Genomic DNA, 27,747 nt, shown 5'->3' with positions numbered 1-27,747 from the left:
TAGCATTAGAAGCCAAAAATGTCTGTCATATAGGTGTTATTTTGGTCCTTTACACGTCACACACAGTTTCGATAAAAACAACTCCTTCTGGGCTGACTTGATGTGTGTGTGTGTTACTTAGTTCCGCTTTTTCTCCCTGTACTGGTTTCCTGTATTTCATTAATAAGCCTCTGCAGCTCTGCACTAAACTTCCTGTTTCTCAGTCTGGCTGAGCACTTAGTTTGTGGGTCAAAGCTGGCCTTGCTTAATACAGGCCTTTATTATTAAATTACATAAAACAATATAATCAGAAAATAAGCACTAAGAACATATATTTATTTTTTAACAGTATTTATGACATTTGGAAAAGTCTTTTATGAACTGCTTGCTTTTCTGTTTATAACCACAGCCTGTTCTTGACTAAAGATTTGGATTTTTAACTTTTACCCGGTCAAAAATCCAAATCTTTGAGAAAGTCTGTAAGAGAGGAAATTCAGGGTCAAGAGTTGGCTGGATTTCTGCAAAATGAAATTGATGACAATGACATACCAATGGTTACAGCCTCATTGCAATACACTGTAATCCCAAAAGTTATTTGCATTCAAATGGTTTAGCTATAATCACTGATGGTAATTAATTTTCTTTGTAAAACTAAAATCATATAACTGTGTCAGACAGAACTCATTGGTGGAAGCTTTTTGCACTTAACCTATATTGTTTTGCATGTGATGCACTAAAATGAATACATTTAACATGGTCCTTTCTATTTTAAGTTTATTCTAATAAATAGTTTAAGTTCAATTATTTATAAGAGAATAAGTTTTAAACTCAACACTCAAATAATAAAAGTAAATTTGATGTTTACTGATTATGTTTAGTTGAAAGCACTTTCACTATTTTTAAGTTTTTGTTGCCCCTCCCATATTTTTCCCGGCACTGGAACCGAAGAGTCTGGACTTGTTTGTCAGAAAAAATTAAGACAAGTCGTTTTTGGTGGTTTTGCCTGGGATTGGACATGTTTGTTTCAGTCTACAGTCGATAGGGAGTACTTTTCCTCAAACCTCCACGCAAACTGGTGAGTTAAATCTTTGTATTTCAACTTTAAGCAAAAATAGTTGCATGTTACATTACGCAAATGTACACGCTAATTCAATCTACAGTGAACCGTTTACCGCGGGGGTTACGTCCCAAAAACAACCCGCAATAAGTGAAATCCGCAAAGTAGTGAAAAGTATTTATTATAAATGTTTTAAGGCTGTAACCCTCACAGCCTTAACCCCTGCTCATGCGTAATGGTTCTAGCATCTTCCTCGTCCATCCAAACCGCGCGGTTCCATTGTGTGATGTGAGCACATCCAAACCGTGTTCAGGGTTAGCCCGGGTCCGGACTCCGGCCCCGGTCAGAGGAGGAGGACCAGAGCACGGCCGGGCACCTCCAGCCTTTTAAGTTTCATTTAAGCCCTTCAATTTGTCACAATTCCTTTAATGACTCAGAAAACTGAAAAAAAAAAAAAGGACTGGGTGGGACTGGGGACAAAGGTCTAAATGGCTTTGCAGTGCAACCGAAAAAGCTGTTGCTGGTCAGCCTATGGGGTGAGACATGTTCTACAGAGAGCGAAATGAGAATGTACAACTGGAGTGGACCAGAGTAGAAGAGTGAACCAGTGGACGGTGTTAGATGAAGCTCATCATCTTTATGAAAGAAAAATTACAAAAATATGCACAACAGGTTAATCCTCCTTCCAGGTTAAGCCTAGGTCGCAACCTGCTGTACAGGCTCCTGCAGCCAATCTACAAAAACCCATTCTCTTGACGGGTTGCTGCCTTATCAACATTGAAAAATGGGTCAAATGCAGAGGACAAACTTCATTATACAGTTGTATAATGACAATAAGCCTTACAGATTCCCCAAATTTTCCTGTTTTTTTATTTTTTTTATTTGAACAATTAACTTGTACTTAAATAATAAAGAGCATTTATAGAAATACAATACTTTGACCTTTTATACTTGTGTTACTCTCCACCAACAGGTTAACTCACAGTTTTTTCCCCCCCTCTGTAGAATGCTGCTGATGGTGACCTTGAAATCCCAATAGGAATCATCTTCAATGGTGAAAACGGAAGTCCAGAGCAAGAACTGAACCCCTCCCAGCTGGGGATCCTTCTAGAGGGCAATGTGGTAATGGATTCCATCTGCAGTCTTCCTTTGGCAATGTGTCTCCTGTTTGGACTGACTTATGCACTCCACTTGGAGTACCCAAAGTGCATGAAGAATACATTCCTGTTTATCCAGCAGATTATGCTGAATCTGGGACGAAACGATCCTCCTCCAAAACTCCAAAGGCTAAAAAATGAGCTTTCAATGTGTGCATAGATACATTGAATGTTCACTCTTCATTGAGCAGCTTTTTCTCAAGTTCAGGAAGTCATTATTGTGTTTGTAATTGTCTTTTTTTGTTTTTAGTGGATGGCGAAACCAGGGCTTAAAGGAGTAGTTCACTGATTTTACATACTGAGATATGTTCTTACCTTAGCTTTGAAGAGTTGATGCATACCTGTCTTGTCTTTGTGCGAGAGAAAGGCTCTCCCATATATTCCAACTACCTCCACTTTTTGCTCCTTTTAGAAGCTACCGAGCTCCTCCACGTTTTCCCTATTTATGTAAAATTACATGAAAAGTTACACTATCTAAGTTTAGTTTCACTAAATTTAACGTATAGATTTTTTAAGCCGATAAAAAGGGGCACTATATTACAAGCGCGCAGTAACCCTAGTGCACTCTGGAGCATAGACTGAGTTACTGGGGGGATGAAGAAGTGCTCCTACAGTGTTATTACACCTTGTAATATAGTACCCCTTCTTATCGGCTTAGAAAATCCACACGTTAAATTTAGTTAAACTAAACTTGGAGAGTGTCACTTTTCATGTAATTTTACATAAATAGGGAAAACGTGGGGGAGCTCGGTAGCTTCTAAAAGGAGCAAAAAGTGGAGGTATTTGGAATATATGGGAGAGGCTTTGCTCCATTTGCATGACTGAGGGCACGCACAAAGACAAGACTGGTACACATCAACTCGTCAAAGCTAAGGTAAGAACATATCTTATTATGTAAAATCAGTGAACTATTCCTTTAATTTCATTGTCTCGCTGGGGCCATTCCTTATTCCATAGTTTTTATTTTTCCAAGTTAAAATATTTGTGAAAATAAGTTTTACTGTTACAACTTGTTACCCAGAGTGTCGCACCAAAGTTCTTTACTTGTGATACACAGTTTTATCTGTTTAAAAGGATTGTTTTAAAGAAAATGTTTTATTGGAAGTCCAATTGTGCAAACCAAAAACTTACTGTTCAAAAAAAACTACCTCAGAGACCACAAATAAATTCTTGTCAAAAAGTGGCTAGGAACAACTGAAATATTGTGTTTGTTTCTGAAAGAAATGTCTTCTTAGAAGCGCCATGTGTAAAAATTGGAATACTGTTCAAAGGAAAACAAAAGTCTTGTTTTGTTATAAATAAAGTAAAAAAAAACAAAAAAAAACACTTTAGTGGTCTTTCGTTTTGAGTGTGTTTGCCTTGACATATTAAGTTTTAGTAATAATAATACATTTAATTAAAAGACGCTTTTAATTAAACACTACGCAAAAAAGTGAGTTTTGTAATATTAGCACCACTTAAACAATTTAGTTTTTTCTATTAGTATTAAGTTAACTGTACTTAAACAAATTATTTTTGAAATATTGAATACTTAAACACTTTAGGTAGCGATGACTCAATATAGTAAATTGTGACAATTTTACTTTTAAGTTTACTTGACTAAATCAGTTAATTTTTTGTTTTGGGTTGATTACTCAAATCATTTGAAGGGAATCGGTTTCCTCAAACGATTTAAGTGTATTGAACTTATCCGGGTTTACAGTGTAGAGAGGATGTATGTTATCACAAGACATGATAAGACTAATGGTTCTGGGTCATTCAACAAAGCATTTTTTATGATTTCTTTGTAAAATTTTAGTTTTCTGTCATTTAGTTTAGATTTTCCTGTCAAGTTGAATATATTATTATACCGGTCCATGTTTTCTTATCCCTGTGTCATTCCCCATTTTCTGTCCATTCTGTAAAGACTTCCATTGTTGTGTGAAGTTGTGCCGTTGTTGTGTTGCTTTCATGTGTGTTCTCTCGTGTCCTCTCTTGCTCTCTCCCTCTTCCTCCATCTCTCTCGTGTCGCCTCGACCCCTGTGTCAAGTTCATGTCTCAGTTTACATCGGACTATGTTTCCTGTTTTATTTTGACAGTCTTATGCTCCATGTTAAGTGTGTTTAATTTTGTTCCTCTGTGGCATCATGTTTATTTGTGTCTGCTGTGTTCTCCATGTGTTTCCACTTCCCTTGTTACCCTTCTGTGTATTTAATTTCTCTGTCTCCCTTTGGTCAGTGTCAGGTCATCTGCTCTTCTCCCTGTGTTCCTGATCTGAAGTTTTTCCCACATTCCTTTTCCTTTGATCTTAGTTTAGTTTTTCCCAGTCTAGGTTTAGTTTAGTTTAATCTCTGTTCTCTTTTACCCTTGTTTTGGATTTTTTCCCAGCCTCAATAAACAGTTTGTTTTTTGTTGAACCCTTTACCTTCCTTGAGCATCTGCGTATGGTCCCGCTTAATAAATACAAGGTCTGCTGCCGCAGCCCCTTGACAAAGACAGCTGATCAATGCCTTCTACAAGGCATTTTGTAGAGGGTATAGCAGCCAGTTTTTCTTGAAACAACTGTAATCTCCATATTTTTGAAGGAAAAAATATATTATTCATATTTTTTTTCTCGAAATTTCAACTGAATTCTGAAAATGATCAGCAATACTTTTTCTTATTGTGACCCTAATACTACTCCATAGAAATGTCTCTAAACTCCAAAAAAACATTAAAAAATGATTTTGTATGCTTTTTTGTATTCTATGCTTTTGTTGCCCCCTCTGCAAATCAGGGACCAGACAAAGAGCGATTCAGAAGACCCCTATGAAAAGAACTTCGAGGGAACAGTTCACCCTGCCTGGGATAGGGTTACCGGGGCCTCGCCCTGGAGCCAGCCCCGTGTAGGGTGCCCGAGGGCGAGCATCTGGTGGCCAGGCCTTAGTCCATGGGGCGCAGCTCGAAAAGGGGACATGGGCCTATCCTCGCGCAGGCCCACCACCCACAGGAGGCACCGTAGGGGTTGGGTGCAATGTGAGTCGGGCGGCGGCAGGAGCGGAGGCCCTGGCGGACCGATCCCCGGCTACCAAGACTGGCAATTGGGACATGGAATGTCACCTCTCTGGTGGGGAAGGAGCCTGAGCAAATGCGTGAGGTTGAGAGGTACCGGCTAGATATAGTTGGGCTCACCTCAACGCATGGCCTGGGCTCTGGAACCAGTCTCCTGGAGAGGGGCTGGACTCTGTCTCACTCTGGAGTTGCCCCTGGTGAGAGGCGTCGGCCTGGGGTGGGTATTTTGGTATCCCCTCGGCTTGCTGCTGGTATGTTGGAGTTTCTCCCAGTGGACGAGAGGGTTTGTTCACTTCGCTTTTGGGTCAGGGAACGGGTTCTGATTGTCGACTGTGCTTATGCGCCGAGTGGCAGTTCAGAGTAACCAGCCTTCTTGGAGTCCCTAGGTGGGGCACTGGAGGGTGCTCCTCCTGGGGACTCTGTTGTCGTACTGGGAGACTTCAATGCTCACGTGGGCAACGACACTGAGACCTGGAAAGGCGTGATTGGGAGGAACGGCCTCCCGGATCTGAACCCGACCAGTGTTTTGTTATTGGACTTCTGTGCAAACCACAGTTTGGCCATAACGAACACCATGTTCGAACATAAGAGTGTCCATAAGTGCACGTTGCACCAGGACACTCTAGGCCACAGGTCGATGATCGATTTTGTAATAGTATATTCAGAGCTGAGGCCATATGTTTTGGACACTCAGGTAAAGAGAGGGGCTCAGCTGTCAACTGATCACCACCTGGTGGTGAGTTGGATCAGGTGGTGAGGGAGGACGCTGGACAGACCTGCCGCACTCAAACGTACAGTGAGGGTGTGCTGGGAAAGTCTAGCAGAGCCCCCGGTCCGCGAGATCTTCAACGCACACCTCCGGCAGAGCTTCAACAGCATTCCGAGGGAGACTGGGGACATTGAGTCCGAATGGACCATGTTCAGCACCTCCATTGCTGAAGCCGCTGCACGGAGCTGCGGCCGCAAGGTAGTTGGTGCCTGTCGTGGTGGTAACCCCCGAACCAAATGGTGGACACCAGAGATGAGGGGAACCACCAAGCTGAAGAAGGAGTCCTACCGGGCTTGGTTAGCCTGTGGGACTCCGGAGGCAGCTGATAGGTACCGGCAGGCCAAGCGGAATGCAGCGCGGGCGGTGGCGGAAGCAAAAACTCGGGTGTGGGAGGAGTTCGGAGAGGCCATGGAAAAAGACTTTCGAACTGCCTCGAAGAGATTCTGGCAAACCGTCAGGCAACTCAGGAGGGGAAAGCGGCGCTCTACTTGCACTGTGTATATGTCACACAGTGGAAAATTGTGTTTTTATGTTTTGTTTTGGATTGGACTGTGTGTTGGTGCATAGTGTCAATTTTAGTTGCATGATCTTATTGTAATAATTTTTATTGCATGATTTTATTCCATATTTATACTGTGTTTTGTGTTGTTGTACAGTATTCTTTTTTTATTCCACTGTGGATTGGACAGATAATTGCGTGCACCTGTGAGGTGGGGGCGTGCCCCCCGAGGTGGCCTATTGGCCGCCAAACTGACTTAAGGGAGATAGTGAGCGCAAAGATGGGAGGAGAGACACACAGAAAGCGAAGAGCAGGAAACCGAACGTGTGCAGACGAGCGCATGTATAGAAGGACCGGCCTGCCTGTGTGGCGTCGCGAGACTTCCGGTGATCGGCCAGCATAGCCCGGCGATTCAGTTCTGACGGACAGAATAGCAACAGTGGGAGGCGACGCGTGAAATCCACAGTAGGGCAGAGGGGACGCCTCTGCCTGCATCCGTGAGTATCGCTTTCCCACTGTTGGGCGCTAGGCGTGGCTTTGCCGGGGAAGGGTAACAGTGGCTGTGCCGACAACGTTGCTGGCCCGTGTTTGTTGTTTTAGGGCCGGGCTACAAGGGAAGCCGTGTGCGGGTGCGGAGAGTGGCTGGACTGCACGGTCACGCGCCGCCAGGTGGGGATAGGAGCCTCCTCCCTGGCCTTCTGCTGGCGAGATTTCCCCATCCCGGAAGAGGAGCTCCCCTTCTGTCTCTTTCAGCTAAGGAACATTTGCCCGAGTGTGTGTGGTTGGACACTGGGAATAGAGGACTCTGGGGGGGAAGTTTTTATCGTATAAAAAGGACATTCATTTAGCTTTGATTTTTTTAATTGTATTTTTATCTCTGCCGGCAGGGCTTTTTAGCGGGTTGGGAACATTTATTTTTTATTGTATAGTGGGGATTTTAACTCGTACTTGTGATTCTGGCTGTTCTTCTAAAAAAATAAATGGTGTGTTTAAAGCCGGCCCAGTGTCCGTACTCCGAGCGCTGATTCACTCTCTCCCCTTATGCTTGTATGTATATAGACGTGGTGGCGAAGATTTAGGTCACCAGGTTAGCGGCTACATATAGTGCGGGCGGAGTGCTGCTGACTTTGACTGAGAAAATCGTCAGGTGGTGGAAGGAATACTTCGAGGACCTCCTCAATCTGGAGAGGAGAGTTCGTCCGTTAGTCGAACCTCGGATACAGGAGGAACAATGCATTCTTCGTCCTGGCCGTGGAACACTGAACCAGCTCTTTAACCTCTCGAGGATACTCGAGGGTGCATGGGAGTTTGCCCAACCAGTCTACATGTGTTTTGTGGACTTGGAGAAGGCATTCGACCGTGTCCCTCGGGGGGTCCTGTGGGGGGTGCTCCGGGAGTATGGGGTGTCTGGCCCATTGCTACGGGCCATTCAGTCCTCATACGACCGTTGCAAGAGCTTGGTCCGCATAGCCGGCAATAAGTCGGACTCGTTCCTGGTGGGTGATGGGCTCCGCCAGGGCTGCTCTTTGTCACCGATTCTGTTCATACTTTTTATGGACAGAATTTCTAGGCGTAGCCAAGTGGTGGAAGGCTTTCACTTTGGTGGTCTCAGGATCTCATCTCTGCTTTTCGCAGATGATGTGGTCCTGTTGGCTTCATCAGGTGATGGCCTCCAGCTCACCTTGGAATGGTTCGCAGCCGAGTGTGAAGCGGTGGGAATGAGAATCAGCACCTCCAAATCTGAGGCCTTACCTATGGTCATGAGATAGGGTGAGAAGTTCGGCCATTCGGGAGGGGCTCAGAGTAGAGCCGCTGCTCCTCTGCATCGAAAGGAGCCAGTTGAGGTGGTTCGGGCATCTGACAAGTATGCCCCCTGGGCGCCTCGTGGGCGAGGTTTTCCGGGCATGTCCCACCGGGAGGAGGCCCTGGGGCGGACCCAGGACACGCTGGAGAGATTATATCTCTCGGCTGGCCTGGGAACGCCTTGGTGTTCCCCTGGATAAGCTGGAGAAGGTGGCTGGGGAGGGGAGGTCTGGGCTTTTCTGCTTGGGCTGCTGCCCCCCCGACCCAGCCCTGGATAAGCGGAAGAAAATGGATGGATGGATGGATGGATGGATGGATGGATGGATGGATGGATGGACGGACGGGACGGACAGATGGATGCTTTTGTTGTCTGTCTGAACTTTTTGTGGTTTGTTTGGGTGGGGTGGGGAGGGCCACTGAGCACTTGTAAACATTATATGTTTTGTATGTAAAACTTTATATTTTATATTCAGCCATGTAATTCAAAATTTGCCACAAGCATCTTTAAAGAACATAGCCATAGATTCTTTTTGATATACCCTGTATAATTCTAATAACAATAAATGTTATCTTTAGTCAGATTACCGGGCAGTCACGTACGTAGAAACAGGACGAGGGATGAAGAAAAGGGCCTAATAATAGTTCATTAGCTCATCATTAGCTTTTAAAAGTACTTAACTTATTGTTGAAAATAACAAATGAATGGTGAACAGAAACTTAATCCTGGTGCCTAAACTTTTAAAATCCATTTCGGGAAATTAATGTTTGTCATGTTGTTGAACGGGGGATCAGATCCAGTCTGTGAATACATGACTAAACACAGGTAAAATCCCAGATTAAAAAATATCATGTCAGGTACATTATGAGAAAAACAATATCAACTAACCAGCTAAGAATACCATTTAACAACTTTGAGTTTTACTTCTGGCACATATACACTGGCTTTTAGGTGCAAGCATCACAGCTATCACTATTTAGTGCACCACTCACACTAACATAAAGTCTGTATTAGACAGTGGATTGAACACAGGCAAATGTGATCCCCATTTTTATTCTTTCATAATTTCTTCTTTCCTTCCTCCATTTCCTTCAATAGGGATTCCTAAAGCATTTAAAATATACAAAAATAACTCTTTCCCCCTCTTTTTTAAAGACTGTTCTATGCTCCTCAACCAAGGAAACATATGACAACCTTACACGTCATATGTTGCCCCAAAGTCACTAAGACAACAAGATAACCAACTGCAAAATGGTTCAAGCTAAACATGACCTTAACATGTAACTGAAGCTAAAAACTCAAATTACTGTATTTTCCTAAAGACAGTAATTTTAAATATTTTTATCTAAACAGTTTTATTTTTTTTTAAAAAACAACTAATTTTTTACACGGTGATAACAGCTGTCTGATTTTTAATCTTTTCTTCTTTACACATTTGAATAATGAACTGAAAATAAAAGTGCTTTCACGCAAAGTAGCTGTTAGATTTTTGAGAAAGGGTCTTGTGTGGCTGAAGAATAACTTGCCTAGCAGCTTACCCTGGTCTTCCCAGTAAGTAGGTACTGTAGCTGTGAAGTATGCATACAAGTAAAGTACAACTTCATCATGCCATTATGTCCACATCTCCACTCCTCAAAAGCTACATATCGCTGTACTGCTCCAATATTTTCCTCCTAGCAGGCACACTTTTTAAAATCCATCCACAATTTCGGGATCTAAACAGGAAACTTCTGCAATAAAGGCCAGCCCATTCCTTTGCTAAATTTTTATTCTTAATGTTAAGTAAAGAGGCAGAACTTTTTTAATGATCATAATAATAATAATAATAAAAATGATAATAACAATAGTATTACTACTAATAATAATATTAATGAAAATACTCTCTGAATTATCTTTGGTTGACATGAAATTATTTGAAGTGCCTCAATAATGCTATGTTTTTATTAATAAGTGTTATAAAGTTATATAGCGTAGTATTAAGTGGACACAGCCCTGAATAATAAAAGCTCTTATAGCGTGTCACTCTCTTAGAAGTAAGTTTGCAGGAGACTCTCGCCCACGCTTGTCTGCATAAGTTGATAACAGGGAAACATCTGCTAGTGGAAACCTACTAGAAAGGAGTAGGGCAAGGTTGCAGCCTCGCCGGAGCTGAGAAAGATGTGTTGCAGCTAATAGACAATAACCTATGAGCACGCCATGCAACGTGACTGCTGAATGCCTGTGTAACACTGCTGTTTAGACTAGAATGAGATAGCTGGTAATAAAAACTGTTAGCGCGCGTAACCATTTTGAGATTCACGGCAACGTGTCATGCAGGACACATCTCCCTTCTAGAAGTATTGTGTAAGAGAATAAAGTGTTAAATGGTCTACACTCAAAAAAATGAAACGTTGACTTTAATTGAAATTATTTTGTCAACAGGTTCCACGAAATTGCATTGTGTTAGTTTAAAGCAAAAATCTTTATTTCATCTAATTTAAAAAAAACTACTTAAGATCAACAAGACATATTTAAGACTACCTAAATCAAATTATGTTGTATGAACATAAATGATATATTTACAGGTTAGATAGTTTAGATTAGTTACTTCAACACATTTCTTATTTGTGGCTGTAAAATGTTAAATTTAAGTTAGATTAATTCAAATATTATATTTTCAGCCACCTTGTGCTTTACTAATTAGTTTTACATAAATCTATTTTGTCAACAGGTTCCACACAAATGAATTAAGTACATCCAACTTATTTTTTTAAATTTCGTTTATTGCCAACACATTCAGTGAACATTTGTGTAAACCCAGTCCAAAATAAAACACAACAGGTCATTAGGGTTAGTAACTAACAGTATGTAGACAGATGCAACATCAGGACTTTAAATTAAATGTCTGTATCTGCCAGAAATAGAAGAAAAAAACATTGAAGACCACATAACATGTTGATAAGATGACACTTGAGTTATGCACATGTGATGCTAGTAAGGTCTGTGGAGTGTTTTTTCTTCTAGTGTCTAAAATGGATAGCAAAGTTGCTATTTGCAATGATTGCTTAGGGTCAGTCCAGTAACACAACGCCAATGAAGTGCTTTCCTTTAACAATGCAAAGTGAAGTGTCCACCTCAACAGCCACAATTAAAAAAAATTAATGTTGTAATAATAATAATAATAATAATAATAACAATAAATAGTCCACTGATATTAGCAATCAAAGAAAATTATATCACCATCCCAAATAAAACTTTAATAAAACATGCCAGCATTATGGTCTAACAATAAAACAGCTTTTCAGCGTTCAGTTTTTTTGCAACAGCACAACAGTAACCATTTAACACTTGCCACCCTCAACGTTTATTTTACCAGTGTTTGGGCCAAAAACTTGGGTTGTAAACATTTCAACATGGAAACAATTGTTCGTCTTTAAAAGTCTGCAAAATATACATTCATCCTGCATTCCTAACTTACCCTTATTCTTAGTATGTATTGCAATTACCTTTACAATGCACACAATGTAACACAAACAGAATATGAACATATTTCCACCTCATAACAATATACCTTGAACGCTAATATACACACCACCCTTCAACATTTCTGGTGCAGTATCATCTCTCACTTAAATCCTTTAAATCTCAATACTTTTGATTGTCTCTTACTAGCCCCCCCCCCCCCACCCCAAGAGTAAAATCTCTCAAATTGTAGTAGTTTACAAACTTTTCAAAATTTTCAAAATTTCTCTTACATGTAATTTTCCCTTTATCTGTCATTTTCAACAAATTACCGTTTTATTCCCATTCAGCCTCCGAAAAACTTCTGTCCATCTGACAGAACATTCATCATCCAAATTAAGGATTGGCTTATTCATTCAGTTTATTCTTGAGTATCTGTACCTTGGTCAAGAGTCTGCTGACATACAGATGAAGGAAGAGCTTCTGAAGTACTTCAAAGAAAGCTTTCAGTCTCGAGGTTAACTGCGATTCAGTGCATATATCCCACCCATTAAGAGTGCACATGCAGAGGCCATGTTTTCCAGGTCATGCAGAACACCCTAGATGGTTGTACCCACATCGGCTGGAGGAGTGCTGACATCAGCTTTTTCGATGGTGAAGATAGCAAGGGTAATTTGTTCCAGCTCCCTCTGAACAGCTGTAGCTGTAGCTTAGACACAAAAACAAAGAAAAATGGCGTCCAGTTAACTTAAAAAAAAGAAAAGAAAAACAAAAAGAGCCAAAGCTACCCTTTAATGAAGTAAACACAATATTAGGAACATGCACCCCAGTGCGCTACTATTTTAGACTACAGACTCAACAATAAATATAAATAGTTTGGGTATACAAGAAGATTCCCCAAAACAGGTTCCATGCAAATTACAACAACAACAACACTACAACATGCAACAACATTAGTTATTCAAAATTTGGTTTAATACAGATAAAAAACTAAACTAAAATTACCAACCAATTATTCTTTGAAGAGGATGGTTGGGTCTTCATTCAGGTAAAAAGGTAGTGCCCTGAGGACACACTCCCTCCCCTTTTCAATAGTTTCCTTCCGTAGAGAGTGGCAGAGATACAGGAAGAGAAAACAGAAATACTTTAGGATGACACAAACTCACATTATATGCAAAATGAATGACATATCCACTGCACAGATAGACATATACACAAGACCAACTAATCATCACATGGACATGAATAGTTAACCTGTTGGGCAGGGTTTCCACCACATTATATATGTCCATAATGGAGGTATAGACAAACTAATACATCATCTTTTTTGCATTCAAAAACTGATCTTTAACATAAAAACATTCACTTATGGTTTAACCTGAAATTGAGGGATCAGATTTTACTTATGTTTAGGTAATTTTAATTTTCCAAAGTTTTGAGTACCAAACTTTGTCTTGCTTAATATAAATGTAAGTACACTGTGCAGCTACCATACACTAGCTGTTTAAATTTGAAAGTGATCTTATTAGCCATAATATTTTGCTACCAACAGAATAACGCACCTTTGTGGCTGGAGCCAAAGTTTGTCTAATTTTCTTCCCTGCAGCGCCTCCTTTTTTCTTGAAGACTTTTATGAGCTGGTCATTGGTGTATTGGTCAAGTTGTGCAAAAAGCCTTGGAACAAGTGGAGCAGTAGTAATCCTCACAAATTCTGCTTCCACCTGAAAACATGTCAACAAACACAACATACTGTACTGTAAATATACATACTATATGTACACATATACATACTTTATAACTGAAACTAATGTAGAAAGACCTCATTAAAGCTATAATTTTAACACAAACATTTACACAAAATGCTAATGGAGCCATTACAGCTTTTATTGTTATTTATCAAGTTCCAAAAAATATTGATCACAGCTGATCTGAAAAGAATTTCATACCTCAGGCCCTTGAACTGCAACCTTTACAATGGTTCAGATCTGGAGAAGAAATAACAGGGGCATTGAATGGGTCACTAAAGAAAAATTAACTTATAAAACAGTTTTGTTTTTAAAAGTATAACAGTTCACATACCACATGCAAGCTCAGCAGTACCACATACACCACATCAGTATAGGAGGGAGCAGGTAAAGGCAGGATCTGAAATTTATACAGTAAAACAAGAAATTCATTACTTAATTTCAAGAAGCAAATTATTGATTGTATTACAACTAAATAAAATACTACTCAGAAGAAAAGCAAGAGATTGACACTGCCATGTGCTAACTTTCTATAGAAGCAATTCTCACCAGGTCTGTCGACCTCCATTGTCTGTCCACTCATATGTCGTGAATAATTTTATTTAAAAAAGTGTGTGATTTAACAAACTGTAATTTATAACTATGCTGATATGTATAACTCCGCTAGGAAACATGCTGTATTTACAGACCAGTTTTACATAATACAGATTACTGATAGAGCATAACAATGGTGTCACAGTGGCTTTCGCCCTCGACTTTTTGGATTTTAAATGTCACTTTATGCTATCCTTGCTATCCTATTCGATATTTATGACTCTCGGATTACAGTAAAGGAATCCCAAGAAAGCAAATGAAAAAATAACCCCACGAACCCCTGTAGCTAATCCCTTAATAAAACCAAAAACAATAAAAATGTTTCTTACACAGTCCACAAAATAAGCATGTTAAGCATGTCCACAACATAGTCAAAGAAAAAACTGGTCTTACCTCTCAAAGAAACAGCAGTTTGGCGCCAAAACAACGTTTTTAAGTTAAATTTGAAGTCTTGCGCATGAGCAGGCCCAAGCCGTGAAACCTTGTTGTTCTTCGCGGTTTCATTACAACTGTTTTTGCATTACTGCCACCTTGTGGATATACAAAGTATATCGATCCTAATTGACTTAACTTAAATGTTATACCATCAAGTAACACATTAGTATTATGTACAGTGAATAATAGACACAATTACGTAGACTTGATTAGAAAAACATATGTTAACTTAACAAAAACATATATTTTAAGTAAAATGAAAATAAATAATTAATATACACTGAACAATCCACCTCATTCATTTTTTTGAGTGTACTGAGCAGTGTGTTGTCTTCCATCGGATGCCTATGAGGAATCAAAAGGTGAAGTGTTGATATTTAACACTTTATTTGAACAGTAAGGTCTGATACTTTTAGAACTCATGGAGACATGCCAAGTGCTTTGCTACAACATACTGGTTTTTCCTGATAAATCTCTTGACACTAATTACGTCAGTGAGTTGGACAAATATGTTGAACTATTAAGGCAATCATATTTACTTCTATGAGAGCAAAAAGTAAAATGAATCTTATGATAACCCTAGAAATGTATCAGAGGTTCATGATTTGATGTGTAGGGGTTGAGGCCTCAGACAAGAGAGTTTTTTTTTCTGTTGTTGCTATGGTGGCTGTCATTACTGAAATATAATGCCTTGCATGATGTTTGAATATTTGTTGTTGTTTGGTGTTACCGTGGCATCCAGTCCACGCCCAGTCCAGCATTCACACTGAAGAAATGTGATTAACATGCGTGACAACTTCTAAGTTTCCAAGTAAGACACTTTTTAATGTTAATTTATGGTACAATGATTATGTCAGTTTCCACAAACTTTGTCCCATGTAGCATTTCAAAATTTCAACTGCACATTGCTCTTTCCCTTCACCCCCAACAGGTCACAGCAGCGGGCTGCCTGATTCTGCCAGTGTTTGTTTTAAACACTTATTTCAGATGTCATGTAAAAAAACAAAAAAAAGATTCTTTGACATATTGTATAATACAAGCATAATTTTGTAATCAATACGATATTAAACTAATTGAGACCTTAAATGCATCAGTAAATTCTTTATTGAATCTGGCAACCAGTACTATAATTTGGACATTAAATTTGTCTGCTGGTGTGTGATTGGATAATACACATGCACACCGTGTATCCAATCAAATATGAAATAATAAAATAACCCTTTAGCAACAAGCATCTATTCTTTGTTTCTTGGTCTAAGACTTGATCGCTGACAACCCTTGCTCTGAATGCAAACCCTAACCCTATATTTTAGAGTCAAGCAAAAAGTACTTTGTTTTTGGAAAATATGTAAATAGTTTTTGATGCAGTCAGTCAAAATAACTGACTGCCACGACTTGGGAGAAAATAATGCATTTTATATATTCTTATTTAAAACTGATTTGCAACTGATAAAGTGAGAAATGCAAACAGAAAAAACTACCATCCTTTAAAAAAAAATATTTTCTTCCTCTTGTGTAATCTATCAATCATTTTATATTCTTCTTGTCCCGGATGGCCTCCTGTTTTTAATTTTTTGTTTCGGAGGATTTCAAAGTAATGGCTCCAGTTTCCTTCGCTGTCTGCTCCGAACCCAAAGATATTGACCTGGGGAAACAAGATTTTTTACATCAAAGCTAAGTCTTTAATGTTAAAGTAATGTTACCACTAAATGCATTATTAAAGTAAGTTTTAAATAAATAAATTGGCCCTGTGTGGTCTCTAGTCCTTGGTGGAGTTCCTGGGGTCAGTCGTACACCCGACACCTGTTGACAATTATGTCGTCTAGTAGACAAGTTTATCAAGGACAGGTGGTGCCTCAGTTCTCTGCCAAACTGCCTCCTCAATCATGGTGACAGTCAGGCCTTTTCTGTCTGTCCTTACTCACTTACTTGCCTTTTCTTTTCCCCTTGCAGTTATCTATCTAGAAGCCTTGTTATGTTGGGAAATTACTTTTGAATGTCTTGAGCATATCTCCAGTAAATCTGCTCCTCTTTGGCACCATTGTGTCAAGATCCAGGTGATGTGTGCCCCAGCTAAAATCAAACCAGCAACTCTTTGCTTGCCAAGCCAATGAGTTAGCACACGACCCAAGCAGAGGTGTACTATCAAAGAGTCAAGTAATAACCATAAATACACTTCTGTCCTTGTGAAAGATTTTTTTGAAGCTGGCTACTTAGATATAATCATTTATAACAGATCACATTCTTGATTTTGCTGGTTAATCGATGTTTCTTGGAGTCTGAGTACCACTGCTGTGAGTCAGATACATAATGTATAAATACCTACCTCATCACACATCAGTAAGCTGAGAACAACAGTAAGAAAGCCAGTGGATGGATAAGCTCCCCTCCTTCTCAGCCAGACTTCATGAACATATTTCATGAAAGCTGGATGAAGGATCATCACCTGTTATGAATCAGACAGAGCCTTAAATCTGAGTTTTATTCATCATTCCTTTCTGCAATTAATGCACAATAAAATATACTACTCAAAAAAGTAATGGAAGACTTTGAAAACATATCAGATCTCAATGGGGAAAAAAAACCATGCTGGATATCTATACTGATATATACTGGGTAATGTGTTTGACATGAAAGGATGTAACATCATTTTATGGAAATGAAAATTATCAAATTCCAGACAGCTGCCATCGAAGACATCCTGAAAATCACAGTGAAAAAAAATCATGCGGCAGGCTAGTCCATTTTGCCAAAATTTGATTTTTAGCAATTCATAACAGCACTTGATAGTTTGTGTGAACTTGCATTTTTGTATGCATGCCTGCGAATGTCAGGGCACGCTCCTAATGATGGTGTTATGGTGTATCGCCTCCCAGAACTGGACCAGGGCATCCCTGAGCTCCTGGACAATCTGAGGTGCAACCTAGCAGCATCGGATGTGAGGAAACAATGTCACCAAAGTGTTCTATTTGATCAAAGTAAAGCAAGCGGGGAGGCCAGTCAGTGGTATCAGTGCCTTCATCCTCCATATACTGCCTGAAAAAACACGACATATAAGTCCAGGCATTGTCGCAGGTGGAACCCAGAACCCACTGCACCAGCATAGATTCAAATGATAGGTAAAATGATAGGTCAAATGATTTCATCCATGAAATCATTTGACCTATGACCCTAGTCATAATGAATGATATTACAGGCAGCATAACATTCTCCCTGAATCCTCCAGACCCTTTCACATGTGTCACATAGGCTCAGGGTCTGCTCTTATCAGTGTAAACCACAGAGTGCCAGTGGGCCTGCCAATTCCAGGATTCTGGGAAATGCCAGTCGGACTCCACAGTGCTGGGCAGTGAGTACAGGGCACCTTAGAAGACTTCGGGCCCTCAGACCACCCTCAAATCTTTTTGAGGGTCTCTTTCTGATTGTGGGATCATAGAAATTTACACTAGTTCATTTCCAAGGGCTTTCTACACAGCAAGTATGAGCAACTGGGAAAACACCATTATGGCCCAACCAAAAAAAGAGCAAGCAACAAATACCGAAACAAAGGAAAAGCTGAGGAAGAGGTGGTTTGCAAAATGCCTCGCACATCTGCAGCAATGGTGGGTAGACTAAGGCAAGTTAATAGCACAAGCTACTGTGTATGAGATTTGCCAGTTCAGTGTGTAACAAACTAATGGCTAGTGACAAACACTAGCCATTAGTTTATTTTGTAGCCTCCCTGATCTAATGTTAGCGCAAATTTATTATTGAACTGCTTACATGTCATTAGAGCACAGTTTTGTTTTTAAACTTGAAATACTCACCAAATCCTTGTTAGCTATCTTTTTGGAGTTTGGGGCACCATTTTCCCTGTTGAAAAGAAAATGTATTATGTTTGGCAGAACTGTTTTTTTAGCAAAATAAATGCTAAATTATCTAATACTTCTCCTATTCTAATAGTTTATTGTCTTGTTCACTGACAAACACTAGCAATAAGTAGTGAAACTGAACAAAACACTGCAATTTCAATGCCATACACACCATCCAGCATTGAGCTGAGCCCTTTAGGTTTTAACAAAAGTTTTGTTCGTTGTTAAGTTTGCTTGTTCAAACAGATACAACTAGACTGTACTCTTTCTTACAGTTAGTAAAGACTATGTTGCAAATCTCCAAAAGTTGATTCTGTTCATCTGGACGTAGCGTTTTGTGGGAGAAACGTTTCGTCACTCATCCAAGTGACTTCTTCAGTCTCAGCTGACTGCAGGTTTCCCCAAACCTTATAAACAGTACATTTGCATAATGACTGAAACCAGCCCACTGAAGGAACAATGGGCTGTGAGGTCAGTTCCTTAATCATAATTATGCAAATTCCCATGACCATTGATCAACAATCACTGACCAAAACCCACTGATCAAAGAACACTGATCAATGGCCATGAGTACCATTCACAGAGAGTTGGGGAATGGCTGCAATCACAGCATTGTAAGATGGCGAAAGATGTACCCTTAGGCCCCCTCCTCGATTCAGAGATGGTCTTTCCCTTTTCACGTAAATGGCCTCCTTGACTCCGCGCTCAAACCAGCGTTCCTCCCTGTCCAGGATGTGTACATCCTCATCGTTGAAAGAGTGTCCACTGGCCTGTAGGTGTAAATAGACTGCAGAGTCCTGGCCTGATGAGGTTGCTCTTCTGTGTTGTGCCATCCGCTTCGCCAGAGGTTGTTTGGTTTCCCCGATGTATAAATCCTGGCAATCCTCCTGGCACTTAACAGTGTACACTATGTTACTCTGTTTGTGTCGGGGCACCCGATCCTTGGGGTGGACCAGTTTTTGGCGCAGCGTGTTTTGGGGTTTAAAAGCCACAGAGACCCGGTGTTTAGAAAAAATGCGTCTCAACTGTTCCGATACTCCTGACACATACGGGATCACCACAGGTTTTCGCCTGGGCAGCGGTTGTCCTTCTCTCCTGGATCGGCTGGAGCTTTCTTTAGGTGCCTTTCCAGCTTTGACAAAAGTCCAGCTGGGATAACCACATTTACTAAGGGCCTTCTTGATGTGCTGTTCTTCTGCCTCCCTGGCCGCTGTGTCAGTGGGGATGGTGTTTGCTCTGTGTTGTAGCGTCCTGATGACACCCAGTTTGTGCTCCAGTGGATGATGAGAGTCAAACCTTAGATACTGATCCGTATGCGTAGGTTTACAGTACACTTTAGCTTTTAGATGTCCCCCATTACTGATGGAAATCTCACAGTCTAAGAAGGCTAACCTGCCACTTTTCATATCCTCCCTGGTGAATTTGATGTGTCGGTCCACCGAGTTAATGTGATCTGTGAAATGTAGTACGTCCTGAGATTTGATTTTTCACCCAGGTGTCATCCACATAGTTGAACCAATGGCTTGGTGGTGTTCCAGGGTAGGATAGCAAAGCCCTCTTTTTCACTTCTTCCATGTACAAATTGGCCACGATGGGTGAAACTGGGGAGCCCATGGCACACCCATGTTTCTGCCTGTAGAACTGACCCTTGTATGTGAAGTAGGTGGAATGAAGACACAGTTCCAAAAGCAAACACACTTGGTGAGAGTGGTCTTGTTGCTGAGGTTGGTGTCGTCCTGTAATCTCTTACGGACTACCTCCAACTCTTCCGTGACTGGGATGCAAGTGAAGAGAGATGTAACGTCGTACGAGACCATGGTTTCATCTGCCTCCATAATGACATCTCTCAACAAAATCCAGGGTGATCTGGATGTGGTGTTCAGAGCTGCCCACCAGCGGGTTGAGGATCGAAGCCAGAAACTTGGAGATGTTATAGGTGACCGAGTTGATCATGCAGACAATCGGTCTTAAAGGTGCACCCTGCTTATGTATTTTTGAGTGACGAAACGTTTGTCCCACAAAACGCTACGTCCAGATGAACAGATTCAACTTTTGGAGATTTACTTTCCTGGATGAATTAGAATGCATCAAGACTATGTTGCAAAGCTGTTGAAATCAGAAATTTCAAAGTGTCACATTTGGCCTACCTGGGATTTAAGGCCTTGAGAAGCCACAAAAAGTCAGGTGTTTTGAAGGGAAAAAACAAAAGATTAGTGGTATTGTCCAGTCTAGTAGCACTTTCTGGATACATGACATGATGAGTTGTTTTGGTTCCAGCGTCTGTTTCATAGCCTTTGGTACGCCCTCGATTGATTCTAAATAGTACAGAAGGATAGATAATTAGTATACATACTTATGCATACTATGATAATAATTTAAATCACATTAAACATTACTTACATTCGACTTGACTGTGTGATGTCAATTTACATTTTTCTTTAGATTTTGTCTTTGTGTCAACAACATTGTTATAATTAGATTTTTTTTTTTCTAAAATGCTTATAATGCTGTTAAATAATTTGTACCTTATTACGATATCATGGGCATCTATCATTGGTCCATAATGTGATCCTCTCAAATTTCCTGAATTCCCCACCACAGCGCAGCTCCTGCAGCGATCAGGCCGAGGTTCTTCAATATCTGCAATTAGTGTTATCGTCTCAAACACACTTTGTAGTGTTTTATTGTAGAAAGTGAAGTTTTCTTTTTTCCCCTGTAAGGCCTGACAAAGAAGAAGAAAGTTTTGCAGGCTGAGATCACATCTCCATTTCAAAGCTTAAAATCATGCAATAGTGTTAAAGTCGTCTAATCAATCAGCCATCTGCGTTATCCAGATAAATTCCTCCTGCTGCTCCTTAGCATCCTAGTCTCCCATTTTTTGCCATTTGAAGTTCAAATGGTTTCCTTTTTTTTCGACCTCTTAAAAATTCCACACAGTGACCTTTACTAAAAATGTATGGATCTGTTAACTTTTAACTACATCGAGACTGTAGCTTCTCTAATTACAATGGCAACAATCAACGTGTTTTGGGGGATTTTGAAGTGATTTAAATTCTATTTTTATTTTATTTAGTCTTTTGGACTATAGTAATCTTTCTCTGCGCTTCTGAGTTTTGAAATCTTTGCTTCTAGTTCTTATTTCTTAGTTTTGTTAGTTTGCTTTCATGTGCAGTCTGCCCTAGTCTTGCCTGTTTTGTCCCTAGCATCTCTTGAAGTCTTGTCTTTGTGTTTGTTACCCTTTCTGTCTTTGTATCAAGTCTGTGTTTCTCTTCCCATGTTCTGTTACTTCTCTTCTTATTTTGCCAGTCTCTTGTCTTGTGTGCTTCGTCTTAAGTTGTACTTCCCTTTGTTTTGTTAGATAGATTCTGTTCACCTTTATCCTGTCTCCCTAACTACTTCATGTATGTATTTAAGCCCTCAGTTTTCCTTGGTTCCTGGTCACATTCTCTCAATTGCTATGTGTTTTTGTGTTGGAGTTTTTGTTAATTGGAGTTGCAAATTTTCTTTTAATTGGAGTAATGTATTCCTACTTTTATTCTTATTTATTTTATTTTCAGTTTCTGCACTAAAAGACATATTCTATTTGTAATTTCATCATAAACAACTGCTGTTTTGCTAAAACACCCACATTTTTCTTTTTCTTTTTAAAAAAAAAAAAAACCCCACTGTAGACAATTAACCGTGTCATGTTTAAGTCTTTTTAATCAGCTGCAATTTTATTAATTATAACATCACTCAGGGTGTAGACCTTTTTTTTGTGAGCTCATTAAATCTTTTTTTTTCTTTTTTTCTGGAGATACATGGTCCTCACTTAATAAAGGGATTGTATAGAACATGATGCTCTGGAGATTAAATAGAAAATGAAATATTTAAGTCCAACCTTAAACATCTACAGCATTTATACTGCTCAATATAACATTGATGGTGAAACATTTTCTTTTTTTCGCTGAATAATTACTTTTGATTCTTAAATACTGTAAAATTCACCAATAATGCAGTTTTATGTGTAGTGAGGTGTTTTCATAGTGTTTTTACTTTATGTCATTGTGGGTAAATGGTAAGTACATTGATAAAGTATTGAAATAATAACACACACACACACACACACACACACACACACACACACACACACACACACACACACACACAGTTTGGTCTTTGGTTTTCAATTTATTTTTTACATGTTCATTTTGTAATACATTTACAGTGCCTATTTGTATTTTCACTGCAGTTATTTTATGTCTAATTCTTTTTAATCATGTTAAACACTACTTTGAAACATTGTTCACAGCTAAAGAATGTTGAGTAAAAGTTTGGTGGGAAAAATGGTTTTTGTGCTTATTTAAGAGCAGTTAACAATGACCGGTCCATTTTGACAGGGAACACTAAAGGGTTTTAATATGTATAACTTTAAGATGGCCTAAGTAGCCCAAAAAGTTTATTGTGATGTGTAGTTGATATTTCATTGCTTACCTTCCACCAGTTGAAATCTTCCTCTGAAGGTTTATGTTTCCATGACATAAAGGGTTTAGGAGCTTCACTGATAATGTAATTAAACCAAGGATCACTGTCTGTTAGACATTTGAGACAGGCACAAAGGCTTGACTCTTGACGACAGAAGGAAAATCCTGATAAATTCCATAAAAGGATGGAGACCAAAGCAATTGCCGTTATTCTCATTAGTTGTAAAATTTGAAGCCTGGATTTTCTCCGTCTGAAAACCATCTTGGCAGTTTTAATGAAGAACAGGTCCAATCTGTGGATACAATGAATGGTGGACTATTAAAATGAGCAAATACATAAATGTGGAAAATATGACAAGCCTAAAACAAAACGGTAACTGAAATGATCACTGTTCAATGAAATTATTTACAGTTTGTGTCATCCTGTTGGATTTACGTGGTACATGCATAGATATTATTCACCAGCAACAACCTGCTTCTACATTATTAGTTCATGTAAGTAACAATACCTGATGCCTCACAGTCAGAAAATGCTGAGTTTGACTCTACCACCAGGTAAGGGCCTTTCTGTGTGGAGTTTTCCCCATGTTGGCGTGGGTTCTCTTCACGTACTCCGGCTTACTCCCACAGTCCAAAGACATGCAGTTAGTGGGGTTAGGTTAACTGATGAATTTAAATTGCCCATAGGTGTGAAAGTGAGTGCAAATTGTTGCCTGACTCTCTGTGTTAGCCCTAATTGGAGCCTATCCAAATAGGGCTATCCCCTTGACAATGAGAAGGATAAGTGGAAGAGATTGGATGGACGGATGGATGGATGGATGGATGGAAGAACAGTAATTGCTGACTCATTAAACAGTACACCATAGCTGGAGGTAATGCATTGTAGCTAAACCACACCATAATGTATTAGCTGGGTTTTGGGTTAATCTAATTATACTAAATAGGTTTAAAGCTTTAAATCAAAATCAAAATACAACATTTGCCATTATATGTTTTTATGAAAAAAACATTCTTTAAGGCACTGATCTGTGCTACACATCAGTAACTTGATGTCTGAAGGATTTGTTTTGAAAATTAAGTTGGCCAGTTAAACTATAGTTGTTATTTCTATCATGGATGTACTGATTTATTACTGGTTTCACTTTGATACTGAAAAGTCTTAAAACCCAAAGAAGGTTCATTTTGAAGGACACCGGTAATGGTGTAATAGATGTGTTTGCTGTAGACTGAATAACTTTTCATTGGCATGTTTATGTGTCTCCATGCATTTATAATTTTTGGCCAAAGTTATAGCTGATGGACACTTTCTTTCCTTATTCTTGTTATGAGTTTTTTGTTTTTTTTGTTTTTCATTTCAAAAGGTATGGGATAGTGTACAATAGACGAGTGGGACAGGATTGCAGAGGTTTCAGAACACACACACACCAAATTATGACTTAGCAGTACCCTATAATGCTATGGCCCCAATCATCAAGTTTGGGTGAAATTATTAGTTGTAAAGGTTGTGTTTTTTTTTGGGGGGGGGGGGGGGGGTACTGATCTTTTTCTTCATTTACTCATTATATTCAGTTGTTCATTTCTATTGATTCTATTCTTATTTCTATTGTTTTAAAGTGTTTGAAATAAGTGTGAAGTAAGTGCCCCTGAATTGCCTTTCCCTCCTGTTACTCTTGTGGAAATCTTTCTAAACAGGTCCCCTCATTAGTCCTCTAGTTCATGACTTAGAGTAAGTTAGAACGTTTTTGGAGGGAAATAATCTTTAAGGAGTTAATATCACATTTTATTAACTTTTTTAATAACTTCTTCATTTATTTACTAAAATATTAATATTTGTTCTTCCTGCATCAATAGCATAGCGTAATAACATGGTGTAGATGGTGTCCACAGCTATTGATAGGGTGAATTAAAGACGATTCAGACATGCGGTTGAAGAGGCAGTATATTATATTATAAGAGCAGTATAAGGACTTATTTTAGGTGAAAGACTGTACTAGCCCCCATGAAATCAAATTAAAATTACATCTTCCAGTTGGTTTAGTGTATGCTGGGTCCAGCTTTTATTGATGTTATGTCAACCCTAATTCTCCATTATTCCTCTGTGTGTGTGTGTGTGTGTGTGTGTGTGTGTGTGTGTGTGTGTGTGTGTTAATATTTTAATATGAATTTAACATAAAACTTTTTATATATCTTTGTGGTAAATCAAAAATAATGAACTGACAAAACTGAATTATTACATTTTCATAAAAATTCCTTTTTAAACTAAAAGACATCAATTGAAATAACATTGTGCTTCAAAATAAACTGTGCTTTTATTGGATAATGCTTGTTTATTAACACTGACTTAAAATACATGTGTAAATATGAGTAAAGACGGAGACTTTTTAAACAATGTAAATATGAAAGTAACTGCATGTAGAAAACACTTACTAATGGAGATGGCACATTTGGCATACATCATGTGTGGAAAGTGTGGATAAAATTGTTATGGCATGAGCATATGGTCTTAACTTGACCAGTATATTTTTCTAATAGTTTAATATGCAACTTTTTGAACTCTCTCCTTTCTTTTTCTTTTTCTCTTTCTCTTTTTTTTTTTTTTTTTTTTTACAATATTATTATCTCAAAATAACACAGAGTAGTAGGAATGACCCGGCTGTTGATAGTTAATTTGCCAAACATAATTTTCCAAATTGTAAAAAGATGTTGCTGCCACCATGTATCTTCATTTAATGCAGTAACCTAAATCTTTCCATCACACAGGCTTTGGCATCACTATGGTAGAAATTAAAAACAAAACAAACATATTAACTTACCACTAAATTTTGGTTTATGAAAATACGATTTTAAAAAAATCATATCAGCAGCTCCTTTTAAAAATATTTTGACTGAATTGTGATTGAATTGCATATATGTTGCAAGTTTATTAAGCTTAATACTTGAATACAGAGCACTAACCCCACGTTTTGCCTCCTGTAAAGCATTATCGTCAAATAACATTATATACTAGACAGCAGTAGATAGAAGTATTTTAGTTTTCAAATGAGCTATCAGCCAGTACCTATCACAAGCTATCACAATGTTGTGAAAATCTCATTTTCTGATTTTATTTTAACTATAGTGTTATAAAAAGAACAACAGAAGATCATCTGCTTCAGATGCAATTTTTGAGGGGAATTGTCCTTGTGTTGGCCTTATCTCAGTATCATTCTCCAACTTACAATTAAAAACATGGTTATGGACCATCATGATGTGACTCTCTGACCTGGTGCACCCACACACACAGTCTCAGATGCTATGATCCTCAGCCATCAGTCTGCTTTCTGTCCCTTGCATCAGCTCTATAACTCTGGGGTGGCCGCCACTAGGGCTGGACTGGGACAAAAAATCAGCCCGGACATTTTGACTAGAGACCGGCCCACCAGGTATTAAAGCCATAAAGCCTTTGAATGAAAACAAATGCTGTTGTGACAGTGATGTACACTTTCTTGTTGGTATATATGTATGATTTCTATACATTTTACATCAGCTAATGACTTTGGTTGTGAGATTCAGATGATTATTTATTAACAGCTAGACATTTGAAATGAGAATAAGAAAGAAAAGTATTTCTTTGTGCCCCCCTTTCCCTGTTAATGCCCTACCTGGCCCCCCTGGCAAAACTTTGCTAGACCCGCCCCTGCACAGTTACCAGCTGTCAGCTACTTAGAAAAGGATCCTGGTGTTATTTGTCTCTCAGAAACAGTTCATAACTTCCCTTCAACTCATTCATGTCACCTAAAAGGTAAACCTGTTTCTCCATCACCTGTTCAGCTCTGATGATTCAGTAAGGACATCTCCTGGTTTCATCTTCATGTTTCCCTCTCACCAGATATACAAACTGATATCATGACCAGCAGCTTTTACAGCTGTGGCTCCAGCAAACATCAGCTGATACTAGAAATTAACGTGCTGCTGCTGCGCAAGTGGGCGATAAACTTTTTACGGGACGGTTGGCAACTCTACTAACTAACCTTAGGAATAAAATAAAGTTCACTATCAGTAACATCATAGCACCCACCCAGCTGTATAGAAAGTCCGTCATGCTCGCTAGAAAGCAGTACGAGTTATTGTAACTGACTGTAAAAAGTCAGCACAATGAAAATAAACTCCACCTAAACTTGGTTTATATCTGACCCAGATAGACTGCAGGTCATAACTTCTTACCTGAAGTCCAATTCACCTGACATTTGGACCTCCTCGTCTCTTCTCCTCCTGCCTCCCCTTTCCCTCATCCACCTGCTGGCCTCTGTGGAAGCTCCGCCATATAGCCACCGCCAAACAAATGAGTTATTTTTACACATTGGCCAGCATCTGGCCACACCTTTCATTGTTTAAACGGTTACAAAAACCCCCAAAACAAAACACATCGGCCCATAAAAACGAAAAATCACCATAGCCAGTCCAGCTATGGCGGCCACCCTCTGGAACTTTCTTCCATATGAGTTTTACAATGCCCCATAACTGGAGTCCTTCAAAAAACCAACAAAATTCACCTCTTCAACAAAGCTGTCAACTTCTAGCCTTGTTTTTGTTTATTTATATATTTATACTCTTTTGTAAAGCGTCCTTGGATTTCTTGAAAGGTGCTATACAAATCTATTATTTATTATTATTATTATTATTATTATTATTATTATTATTATTATTATTATGAGCCGCTTTCGAGCATTTTAGCATTATAAATAAACAGTAATTCCACAGTGCTACCTCTCCTGCAAATGGGTGCATGAGTATGTTGTATGCTGTGTAAATTGTACGCTTTTGGGCCAGGTAAAATATTATCCATATTTAGATAGGTTCTGGTCTGCTATGTGAAAAAGGTTTATCATTTATGTTGACTGTCTCAAGAAAGCTCATTGTTGCAACACTGGCATAATTTTTTAAAAG

The 27,747-nt window shown here is 39.1% G+C and overlaps 1 protein-coding gene and 1 long non-coding RNA gene across 5 annotated transcripts; both read right to left on the bottom strand.

Annotated features, from left to right (window-relative positions):
- Window positions 1-10,916: 10,916 nt before the first annotated feature.
- On the bottom strand, window positions 10,917-14,483 carry LOC109201545 (uncharacterized). Of its 4 annotated transcripts, none has more exons than XR_002061600.2 (4): window positions 14,466-14,483; window positions 13,680-13,718; window positions 12,743-13,454; window positions 10,917-12,442 (listed from the first exon to the last, which is right to left on the bottom strand). It is a non-coding gene; the product is annotated as an uncharacterized LOC109201545 (long non-coding RNA). The 4 variants fall into 4 exon arrangements; XR_002061599.2 differs by lacking the exon at window positions 14,466-14,483 and adding an exon at window positions 13,813-14,429; XR_003219000.1 differs by lacking the exon at window positions 14,466-14,483 and adding an exon at window positions 13,834-14,429.
- An 836-nt stretch (window positions 14,484-15,319) lies between these two features.
- LOC109201540 (CMP-N-acetylneuraminate-beta-galactosamide-alpha-2,3-sialyltransferase 1) lies at window positions 15,320-27,092 on the bottom strand. Its single transcript, XM_019357281.2, has 7 exons — window positions 27,025-27,092; window positions 22,832-23,114; window positions 20,884-21,080; window positions 20,506-20,673; window positions 18,314-18,359; window positions 16,834-17,543; window positions 15,320-16,152 (listed from the first exon to the last, which is right to left on the bottom strand). Exons 1-6 carry the CDS (start codon window positions 27,090-27,092, stop codon window positions 17,526-17,528), a joined length of 780 nt encoding a protein of 259 aa, XP_019212826.1. The 3' UTR covers window positions 15,320-16,152; window positions 16,834-17,525.
- Window positions 27,093-27,747: the final 655 nt, after the last annotated feature.

Source organism: Oreochromis niloticus, linkage group LG3 (assembly GCF_001858045.2).
Source record: "Oreochromis niloticus isolate F11D_XX linkage group LG3, O_niloticus_UMD_NMBU, whole genome shotgun sequence".
Taxonomy (NCBI): domain Eukaryota; kingdom Metazoa; phylum Chordata; class Actinopteri; order Cichliformes; family Cichlidae; genus Oreochromis; species Oreochromis niloticus.
Note: the sequence above shows the minus strand (reverse complement) of the source record. Positions and strands in the feature narration are given on the sequence as shown.